General features: G+C 43.0%; 1 protein-coding gene across 2 annotated transcripts; it reads right to left on the bottom strand.

Annotated features, from left to right (window-relative positions):
* Positions 1-339: 339 nt before the first annotated feature.
* Positions 340-9,333, bottom strand: Fpr1 (formyl peptide receptor 1). Of its 2 annotated transcripts, none has more exons than XM_013125658.3 (2): positions 9,238-9,333; positions 340-2,869 (listed from the first exon to the last, which is right to left on the bottom strand). In XM_013125658.3, the coding sequence occupies exon 2, from the start codon at positions 2,856-2,858 to the stop codon at positions 1,767-1,769; it is 1,092 nt and encodes a 363-aa protein (XP_012981112.1). In that variant the 5' UTR covers positions 2,859-2,869; positions 9,238-9,333; the 3' UTR covers positions 340-1,766. The 2 variants fall into 2 exon arrangements, with proteins under 2 accessions (XP_012981112.1, XP_040589848.1); XM_040733914.1 differs by lacking the exon at positions 9,238-9,333 and adding an exon at positions 8,228-8,361.
* Between the last annotated feature and the right edge of the window lie 2,359 nt (positions 9,334-11,692).

Here is an 11,692-nt window from a genome sequence, read left to right as displayed (position 1 = left end):
GTGATTCCTTTTCTGGTGGTGTGCATAGCACCTCCTAGCACTATATAAGTATGCTATAGATCACTACAGATCTAATAAAAACAGCATGCCACTGGCCTACAAGCAAACTCATTGATCACTGAGACAGAATTGAGGATCTAGATGTAAGTCCACACTCCCACAATAATCATTGCAGTACACAGCATCATCAAGAAATGGTACTGACTAAATTTGATAGTGACATGTAGAAAAAAAAGCTGTATCCTTATTCTCACTATGCATAAAACTCAGCTCTAAATGGATCAAAGACTACAATGTCAGGCATGGTCCCCTGAATCTGATATAGAAAAAAGCAAGGAATACAATTGAACTCACTGGGAAAGGCTTTATTTATTTATTTATTTATTTCCAAGACAGGGTTTCTCTGTATTGTTTTGGAGGCTGGCCTGCAACTTGCTCTATAGACCAGGCTTGGCCTCGAACTCACAGAGATCCGCCTGTCTCTACCTCCCGAGTGCTGGGATTAAAGGCGTGTGCCACCAATTCCCCGCTTGGGAAAGGCTTTTTAAATAGGACCTTAAAGTACAGGTGTTGAGATGAACAATAAAATAAATAAATGGGACCCAATGACACTAAAAAACTTCCATACAACAAAGAATTACATCGCTCAAGTACAGAGGCAGTCTACAGAATGGAAAAAAATCTTTACCAGCTGGATATTTGACAGAGTGTTAGTATCTAAAATACACAAAGAATTCAAGTAGTAATAATAACAAAAATGCTAAACATCAAGAAAACAAAGAACCCAATTAAAAAACAGGCACTAGAGAAGATTTCTCAAAAGACAAATTACTAATGGTCACAAAACATTTAAATGAATGTTTAAAATCCTTAGCCAGCAGGAAACTTCATATTGAAACTATTTTGAGGTTTTATCTTACTCTAGCCAGAGTGGTCAAGATCAAAAGAACGCAAATAACAACAAATCATGGTGTGTGTGTGTGTGTGTGTGTGTGTGTGTGTGTGTGTGTGTGGCGGGATGGTGGGGTGGATGGGTGACACTTAACTCACTGCTACTGAAAGTAAAGCCTGGAGCACAATTTTGGGGTCATTCACTTTGAGTTAGGTACCTCAAATACCAGATGCTACACAAACTGGACAAATTTGGTTGTAGTTACACAGAGAGACATAAATGAAAACACTGCCTTTTTTTTTTTCTTTTTGGTTTGGTTTTTCAAGACACAGTTTCTCTGTGAAGCTTTGGAGCCTGTCCTGGCTTTAGCTCTATAGACCAGGTTGGCCTCGAATTCACAGAGATCTAACTGCCTCAGCCTCCCAAGTCCTGGGATTAAAAGTATGTGCCACCAGAAAACACTGATTTTATGATGGTAAGTGGTATGGCAAATATAGCAACACAAGGGGTCAGGAAATTATGTATCTCAAGAGATACAAGTCTTTCCCCTTCTTCATTATCTAAAGGAAGCATACACCTATTACCCACAGAAGGACACTTGAGAATCAGCAAGTTTACAGCCTGTGAGGGGACTGGAAGTGGCCAGCATTAATAATGCTATAGCAATAACTGTCATTTGTAACTATCTCAGACCAACAAGAAAATGTATATTATTTTTGTCTTTTCTCATTGACCTGCTTCAGTTGAGGTAACAAAAGTCCAAAAAGTCATCTCAAGTTTTTCTATTGAGTGTGTAGCTTGAAAGTCAACAGGGAATCTCTATTATAGCACAGGGGAACTCAAAGCAGACAAAACTTGAGTTGAAGTCCCCTCTTCACTTTGCCTGTACATTGTCTTCAGAAGGTAAAGAGGAATTGTTGCCCATATTCATGCCTGTGTCACTAGTCTGGGCTGAGTCCTCACTCAAGGCCCTCTCTAGACTGGCAGGCAGTGAGTGAATTAGTCTCTCTCTAAAGTCCTGGCCCATGAAGACATAAAGAATTGGGTTGAGGCAGCTGTTAAAGAAGGCCAAAGAGCTTGTGACATTGACTGCAGTTGCGATGCCTGGAATCATTCCGCTTAAGAGTTCCCTGACTTTGATTGTGGATATGAGGGCCACTACCTGAAATGGGCACCAGCAGAGGAAAAAGGCAGCCACCACAAAAGAGAGAACCCGCAGGGGCCGGCTGGATTTGATCAGGCCTTGCCTGTGGATTTTAGTGGCTATGAGCCCATAACAGATGGCAACAATGGACATGGGTGTGCTGAAGCCAATGATGAACCTGATGATTCCTCTGATGGTAAGCATGGTGATGGCCACCTTCTTCTTCTCTACAGGATCTTCGGTCCAGGGGGAGAAGTCAAAAGTGCAGACTGTTTTCCCTGGCCCAAGTTTATTAGGGATTGTGGTCAGACGAATAATAACCGGTAAGGTAAGGAGAAAAGCACAAATCCAGGGTCCGATAATTACTTTCTTGGCCAGGCTCACGGTTCTGTGGTTCTGAGCCCAGACTGGATGCAGGACACAAATACATCTGTCTAGTGCAATCAGGGCGATCAGGAAGACACTTCCAAACAGATTTATGTCTACTATGGTAAATATGAACTTGCACATGAACCAACCAAATGGCCATTGTCCTCCCATGGCCTTAGAGGCAATAAAAAATGGCAGCGTGGAGGTGAAGCAGAAGTCAGCAATGGCCAGGTTCAAGTAAGAGATAGTGGTGACTGTGCGTACCATGCGGAAGCCGGCCACCCAGATCACGAGCCCATTGCCCAGCACTCCAAGGACAAAGGTGATGGCAAACATCAAATATGAGAAGACATTCAGAGCAGTGTAGGCAGCAGATACTGGTTGGGTCCTTGCAGATACATTCATAGAGTTCCCTGCAGTCATGTTCATGAGGAAAGAGATGTTGGTGTCCATCTTGTTCACTCCTAGAATATTAAGAAACAGGGATATTTATCTATCTATTTATTTATTATTTAACTTTTTCTTTTCTCCTCAAGGCAGGGTCTCCTTTTTCTAGCCTAGAACACTCTCTGTAGACAAAAGTGGCTGTAATCTCAGGGAAATCTGCCTGCCTCTTTCTCTTGAGTGCTTGGATTAAGGGCATATGCTACTATGCCTTTCTTTATTTTTGCCAGTTTTCATGAGTGTTTTCTTTGTATGTATGAGTGCACAGATGTTTGTGAGTGCTTCGGCACATATGTGAAACCATGGGGTTGATGTCAAGCATTATACTCTACAGCAATTACTAACCTTGTTAGGTAGATTGGCTCTCTATCCTTTCTGAGACTGGAATTATGGCTGAACCACTGAGCTCAACTGACATTTACGTGGGTTTCTGAGGATTCAAACTCTGGCCTTCACACTTGTATGTAAGCTCTTTAACCACTAACCAACCTCTTCAGGTTGAAAGTGCCATAAAAAAGGCAATTTTCCTTGTCTTTATTGCTGTTTTCCATATATTTTCCCTCCCAGTCCCTCACACCCAAGCTAGAACAAGCTCACCACTGCCTGATGTGCTTACCCATGTTGTTAACTGCTTATCAGATAGGGAAAAGTTATGTCTATATTCCCACAATTGCTAATATGCACTCCACCACAAGGGAACTATTTGGCTGATGTAGATCCTTAACTTACAAGAGAAAAAAACAAAACAAAACAAGACAAAACCAAAAACTGGGTGAACAATATGTAGATAAAATCAAGCCAACAGGATGGGTCAATACTCTAGCAAGCAGCTCTCACTGGGCTGCTAGGAATAGAAGGAGAGGACATGGTGGCAGGGGTGTGTGCTGGGTGATGCTATGAGGGCAAGAGTGTGAGGATGATTGTGCTTGCAGAAGTTAAAGAATAAATAAAAGTTACGGTTAAGAAAAAAACTTGTGTTCAAACATAAGTTGTGCTAATTTGTACAGCAGCATTTTTTATTATAGATTGAGTATAAAGACATCCTGTCCTAGATTGCTTTCTAAAAACAATTTGAAAAGGAAGGGGGTTATTTCAATCAATGTTATTTTATATCCCATAATGTAGGGAAGTCAAGGCAGGGACCTGGAGGCAGGAGCTGAAGCAGAGGCCATGGAGGATGCTGCTGACTGGCTTGGTCTTGTGAATTGCTCAGCCTGATTTCTCATACAACACAGGCCCAGCCACTGAAGGGTAGCACCACACACAGTAAGCTGAGCCCTTCTACACCAATTGTTTTTGTTTTCTTTTTAAGGTTTATTTATTTATTGAATATACAGTGTTCTGTCTGCACACCAGAAGACGGCGCCACATCTCATTATACATGGTTGTGAGCAACCATGTGGTTGCTGGGAATTGAGCTTGGGAACCTCTGGAAGAGCGGTCAGTGCTCTTAACCTCTGAGCCATTTCCCCAGCCCTTCTACATCAAAAATTTTTTTTTGGTTTTAATGAGACAGGGTTTCTCTGTATTGTTCTGGAGGCTGTCAGTCCAGCCCGGCCTTGAACTCACAGAGATCCGCCTGCCTCTGCCTCCCGAGTGCTGGGATTATAAGCGTGTGCCACCACCGCCCGGCTCTACATCAATTATTAATCAAGAAAATGACACACAGACTTGTCTCCAGGCCAATTTAATCGAGGCAATTTCTCAGTTGAGGCTACTTCTTCCCAGCTAACTCTAGCGTATGTCTAGTTGAGGAAAACTAAACAGACAAATTGGACACCCAGAATGTGATATTTCCATCTGATATATAGGTTTCCGACTTAAAAAGGAATGAAATACGCTGATTGTGGTAGCTTGTAATCACAGCATTTTGGGATACTATAACATGAGGATAGCTAAGTTTGAGGTCTTCATTCCATAGGATATACAATGAGACTCTCTCAAAAAGTAAAGCAAAATAATGAAGAACTAATACATGGCATAACAGATACACTTTAAAGGCATATCCCAAAGGAATCTAGACATGGAATGTCACACGATGCGTTATTCATCTTACAACAAATACCCATGAAGAAACAGCATATTAGTGGGTACCGAGGCTTGATGGAGGGCGAGAGAAGAATTATTGCTCAAGGGGTGTGGAATTTGTTTTCTTTTGAGTGATGCAATAATTCTAGAATTAGATAGGGGTATGTTGAAAAACATTTTAAATGCCCTTAATGACATTTAATTTTCAAGTGGTAAAATTTAAGCTGGGTGTGGTGGGGGTGTACCCTTGTCACCTCAGTTCTTGAGAGACAGGGGCAGAAAGATCTGTGACTACCTCCTTCCTTGCTGGGGCCTCAGTAAAGACTCCTCTCCTCTGATTAGAGGGGGCATTTACATGACTAATGCCTGCAGGTGACATCTCTGAAATGGTCTCTTTTATACTATTTCTTTTATATCTGATATTATAACATAATTTCATCATTTCCCCTTTCCTTTTCCTTCCTCCACCTGTCCCATATTCTCCCCCACCTTTCTCTCTTTCAAATGCATGGCCTTTTTTTTCATTAATTGTTATATCACACTCACTCATGCTCCCAAATACGTAGAAACACATGCCCAGTCCTAAATACAACATGGGATTTATAAATATATTTTCAAGGCAAAAAAACATTTGGTATTGGATAACCAATTGATCTTAGCTTTCAAAAATCAATTTTAAATTATTTTAAATTATGTATATATGTGTGTATCTGTGTGTGAATATGTACTTGGGTGCAGATGCCTGAAAAGAACAGAGTTGATGGACACAAGTTAGTTATGACCTGCCTGGATTAAGTTCTGAGAACTGGATTCAGATCCTTTCCAAGAGCCTTGAGTACTCTTAACCACTGAGCTGTCTCTGCAGCAGGTTACCTGAGATTATCTTGGTGGAAGGAAATAATGTTCTCTCCTTCTATGAGAGAACTCAAGATGCTTGAGGGTGGGAAAGGGCAAGAGAGAAATGAATCTTCCAATGTGTGGTGGATAGGAAATTTCCACTGGATTAAGTATGCAAAGTATTGCTCACGTCAAAAATGGCTTTTTCTAATAATAGCTGTGGACTTCCTTAAATGGCAGGTGGGGAGGGGTAAAATAAGTTAATAACCTTGGATGTTGAGTCAGTGATTGACAGGTAGCATGTAGTGAATAATGACAGGTGTGGCGCACGTGTGTGTGTGTGTGTGTGTGTGTGTGTGTGTGTGTGTGTGTGGTGTGTCCATGAACATGCATGTAGAGGCCAGAGGTCAATGTCAGATGTCTTCCTTGATTACTCTTTAGTTTATGTCTTTGAGACAAGTCGCTCACTACACTTAGAGCTACACTGCTTGTTCAGTGAGCTCCAGATATCTGAACATCTGCTGTCTCCACTTCCAGTGCTGAAGCTGAAGACTCGCATTCCTGCACTTGGCTTTTATGTGGGTGCTGGTGATCTGAATGCAGATCGACTTCATTGGCCGAGCCATCTCTTCAGCCATTGACACTTGGGAAAACAAGAAACTGGACCTGAAACATGAACTTCTTATACTCACCCAGTCTCTCAGTCCGAAGTTCAGCAAAGGTCTTTTTCTGCCCCTGCTCTGCCACACTACCTTCGGAAGAGGGGCTGACTCACAAAGTATCAACTCCAATTTGAGACAGGGAAAGAGCAATGGTGGCTATCAGATTTGAAAGTCTATGAAGAAGCAGCTTTCGATGTCTCATTAATAATGCTTACAGCCCTTGGTGCAATTGTTGAACCAATAGTTGTTGCTGAAGGGGTCAAGACTGGGCTGGTGAAACCCACAGAAACAGCTGACCTGAGCAAGGGAGAGCTCTTGCACCCCAGACTGATGGCTGGGAGGACAGCATGGGACTGATCCAGATCCCTTGAATGTGGGTGTCAGCGAGGAGGCCTGGACAATCTGTGGGACCTTGGGTGGTGTCCCTGGCATACAGATGGGATTTGGGTGCCCCTCCCACAGTGAGGGATGCTCTCTCAGCCTAGACTTTTGCGGGAGGGCCTAGGCCCTGCCCTGAATGAAATGACAGACTCTGGAGATCCACCATGGAGGGCCTCACCCTCCCTGGGGAACGGAGTGGGAATTGGGTGTGGGGCTGGGGGGAGGCTAGTGGGGGATAGGGGAGGAGTGGAGGGAGAGGGAGCTGGGATTGACATGTGAAACAAGCTTGTTTATAATTTAAATAAAAAATTTTAAAAGCAAATAAAAGATTGGATAAAAAAATAGTTGTTGCTAGTGGTTCTCTCCTGCCAGCCTGGTCTCATAGCCACCTCAATACCAAATAAACATACAGAGATGCTATATTAATTATTAAACAGGTGACCGGTGGCAAGGGCCTCTTATTTTCTAGCTCTCTCTTTACTGACCCATAACTACCAATATATGTATTTCTATATGGCCTTGGCTTACCCGAGATTGCTCAGACCTGTTATTCCTTTTGTGGTCTATATGGCAACTCTCTTTGGCTAACTCTCTCTGACTATCTTTCCCAGAATTCTCCTCCTCGTAATCTGGTAGCCCTGCCTATCTTTCCTGCCTGGCCACTAGTCAAACTGTTTTGTTCATTAACCAATAAGACAAGCATATATACAGGAAGGACGTCCCCCATCAAATAGTGAATTAGAACTAATTCATTCCCAACTGCTCCCTGCTCCATTTCCCCCTCTTCCTTCCCCTTCTCCTATTCCACATAAGTTCTTTTGTATCTATCCCTGATTGGCCTGGAACATTCTGTGAAGAACAGGCTGGCCTTGAACTCGTAACAGTCCTCTTGCCTCTGCTTCGTAAGTGGTAGGACTACAGATGTTTGCTATCAAGACCAAATAGCTCTCCTTTCCTTCCACTCTCCTCCTCTTCTTCCTCTGTATTGCTCTTGTCTTTTAAGATAAGTTTTCATGAATCCCAAACCTGTGAAGGACAGACTTAAGCTTCCAGTATTCCTTCCTCCACTTCTCAAATTCTGAGATTGCAGGTATGCACAATACTCAGTTTGTGTGATGCTGGGTTTTGAATCCAGGACTTGTATGCTAGATACACGCTTTTCCTGCTGAGCTGCAACCCCAGCCTGCGACTCTCTTTATGTCTTTAAAGCACCCACAGAATGGCCTAAAATCACATCTGTAGCTCACATTATCATTGAATCTCAATGCTTTACAGTTTCAGAAACAATTTGCAAGTGACTCCTCTTCTCCACCTTCCACCAATAGACCAACCACCAAGCTGGGCTGAGGGCTGTTTGTTCTCAAGACTCTCTGAGACAATGATTAAAAGGTTTACAGAATGAACAAGGAGGGTTTTTCAGTGACATGTCAGAACAGGCAAGAGCAGAAGAACAATGAGAAATGGCCCTACCTATGGTTGGAGGCAGAAGAATGTGATTTGGGTTGAATAGGAATGTTGTTAGCCACCAGTTAGAGAGGGCTTTAAAGATGTCAATCACTGTACCACATCATCACCCTCTTCAGACCCTGATAAAGGCAAACCTGACTAAATGAGAAAACAACCAAAATTAGCAGTTCCGGAGGAAGCAGAGACAAATTCTTCAATAGAATCCATGAAGCCCATGGGACCTGTCTGCTTGCGGGCTCATCACTGCCCTCATGTTTGCCATTTTCCTCAAGTTTCCTATGACTTGTAAGAGTGATTTCGTTCCTTCTGTATTTTGTTTAAAGCTTTGAGCCTTTTCTCCATCCACCCAAACACAGCCCATGCCTCTCATCCTGCTCTGCCCAGCCACTGCCCTCCGTGCTCTTGACAGATCTTCTCTGGCCTTATGTCAATGCCAGAGGACAAATATCCCAGCCTAAGGCATTCCCTCCATGATCTACTATTTCCAGGAGTGCTATCCCTGATTGGTGCACAGTCAACACTTTTCTTGATTCCTCTCAATGAATGAGCACATCAATGTGTTCTAGACCATCGCATCTTTAATGCAATTTATTCTTCCATAGCCCCTTTTAGTTCTCAACCACTCCTTTGACTGTCTTTTGCAGTAAAACACCCTGAAAGAGTGCATTGCTGCATTCACCTCTCTGTCTTACATTTTTCCCACAATTGAGCTTTATTTATACCTTCTCTTTTCTTTTTTTAAAAAATCTTTTTAGACAGGTTCTCATGTAGTCCAGGCTGACCCTGAACTTAGCCAAGGATAACATTAGACTTCTGCTTGCCTCTCCAACTCTGATATTGAGATTGCAGGGTTTGTGCCACTGTGTATTAGAGATAAAGCCCAGGCTTTGTGCTTGTTAGGTAAGATTCTACTCACGAAAGCATATCCCCAGCCTTCTATTTTACAGATCAAACTCTACTCTGCCACCAATCTGCCACCGTGTTGTGTAGACCCCAAAGGAAGGTTTTCTCACCTGTATTTTCCAACAGCTGTGGACCTTCTTCTGGGCAGCTGCTCTAAGTCTGATCTCCTGTAGAGAGTGGCCTGTCTCTAATGGCCTCAACAGAAAATATACAAAGGGATGGGGGAGGGCTAACAGAGCAGAAATGAATTGGGAAACAGGAAACAGGAAACCAGTGATTTGCATTGACCCTGAGATAATACCCAAATCACATTTTTCTTAAAAGCATTTGGTGATTGGACTAGATCCTTCTAGAAACTCAAGAACCTGAAAACCTTCCTCTGCTTCATCCTTGGTGGTTTATAGAGGTCCAACCTTTTCTATATCAGAGGTGAAAAGATTTGTGTTCAGGAGGAGGAAAGGGGAGGAGGCTGTGGTAAGGAGAATCTACTGGAAAAGTGAAAGGCAGAGATGGAGGGAAAGAGAAACTAGAGACCCAGAGACAGGAAGGTAAATGTGAGTAACTCAGTCAGAGAGGATCAATCATTCTACACTTAGCCACAGTTGCCAAGGTCAATACCATAACTGTCCACACTTCTGCCAACTCACTTTTGTGGTCATTCACAACAGACACCTTTTAGAATGTTCCCAAGGAAGGAAGGTGTTGACTTTTCCTGGAAGGGCATCAAAAGGTGTCTATTCACCCCAGACAGGACACTGGGGACAAAGAAAAGTAATGAATATGCTGAGTCCAACTTGGCAAACCAGTGAGCTCAATGGGGACACTTACAGAGTATATGTGCTTCAGGGTTTACTTGCAGGAACCAGGGTGGTTGCATCACCAAACCCCCCCCCCCCTCAGCCTGAGTGACAGTGAAGAAGCATAGCAGACATGGTGCCCTCTGCAGAACATGCAGGCAACTAGTTAGGTTGGAGAAGCCTCCTCCAGGCAACTTGACATCCTCTCTTCTCCCAAAAATGTGTTTACTGCTTTCTTAACCTTGTAGAGGGTCCTATATATTTTGTAAGTTTCTGCTTTTGCTGACCCATGTTTTTCCTGGGGGGAAATGTTTCAAGTTTTAGCTTCCCCAAACTTTAAGAATCCTTCCTCCACAGTGTCTGAGTAGGAAAAAACATTGCTACACAATTGAGGAAGCATGCAAATGAAGTTATAGCCAGTCACAAGGAACTGAGCGGTAAAGGGCATTGTTTTGCATAGTGAAGGACCAAGATCCCAAGAAAAACAAGAAAGGGAATAGGTAGAGAGTAACTGCTGAATGGGGAGTGGGGGTGGGGTGGGGGGGTCGGGTCTTTGAAGTCTGAAGGCTCTCCTTGCAGATGGTTTGATGGGAGTCCCCCACTTGCTCCTCCACAGCTCGCCACACCTCTGAGTGAGGCACAGGGCGGTTTTGTTCTTTGCTGCGCCTATGATTACCACACAGCACCTGAGAAAATGCAGAGGCATGCTAGTGTAGGTTAGAGTTTAGATGGTGAAGAAAAGCAGGGAAGTCCCAGGGCGGACTTCTGCTTTGTGTGGCCCCATTTGCACAACCTAGGTAAACCCAAAGGAAATGGCTGTGAGCTGTGCTGCGTTGGAGGAATCCCTGCTTGAGATGCCAAATATTCTGTCAGAAAATAGACTACTGGCAACTCCCTTTGAGCACTGTGAAGGTTCTCAGAACTTGGACTGGGTTGATCACTAGTTGGGTAACCAGACAAGCCACTTAACAAGGACTGAACATTTTCTATCAAGGAAGACAAAGTCAATATTTAATACCTGGTAGGCTTCGTGATTCCTCTGTTCAGCTTTACAGGGTGAGTACACAGAATATGCCAACAGTACATCATTTCAGAACACAGTAATTGGATTTCACATCATTTCACACACCATATTTTATTTTTCTTTTGTTGCTCTTCATGCAGAAAAAAAAAAACCAAAAATCAAAAACCCCACAAACAAACAAGAAAACTCTTCCTGGCTTGCAGGCTGTGCAAAAACCAGTGTTGGTGGGACTGGAGAAGGGTGCTAAATGGTTAAAAGCACTTCATGTTCCTACAGACTACCACAACAAACCATCAGGTGGTGGTGACTTAGGAGGCTCAGTAACTTCACCTGTGAATTCAGAGTCACAGTAGTTACAAAAGTAATTTTTATTTCAGCACAACAGACAAGATAACTGATGCAGAGCACGTACCGCAGATTATCTACATCTTACAAAACATTCTTGTCTCCTGACAGGCTTTCTGTGTAGACGTTTCTATCACACCTCCCTCCACTCACTGTCTGCAGTGTTTTTGGACTGCAGGCACATCTTAGGATCACCTGTCCCTTCAGGCCTACCTCTAGAATTTTCTCTCATCAATTTTTCGCTTAATCCTGTCTTCTGCCATATACTGTGATCTCCTTCAATCTCAAGTTAAAGCCCAAATTCCCATGCCATTCAGAATGTGACTGTTCAGAGTTAGGGTGTTTAAAGAACTAATTAAAACTAAATGAAGTAATAAGGGTGGACCCTAATCCAATATA

This window comes from Mesocricetus auratus, unplaced genomic scaffold (genome assembly GCF_017639785.1).
Source record: "Mesocricetus auratus isolate SY011 unplaced genomic scaffold, BCM_Maur_2.0 Super-Scaffold_100037, whole genome shotgun sequence".
Classification (NCBI taxonomy): Eukaryota; Metazoa; Chordata; class Mammalia; order Rodentia; family Cricetidae; genus Mesocricetus; species Mesocricetus auratus.
The sequence above is the reverse complement of the archived record's forward strand: the minus strand, read 5'-3'. Positions and strand labels throughout refer to the sequence as shown.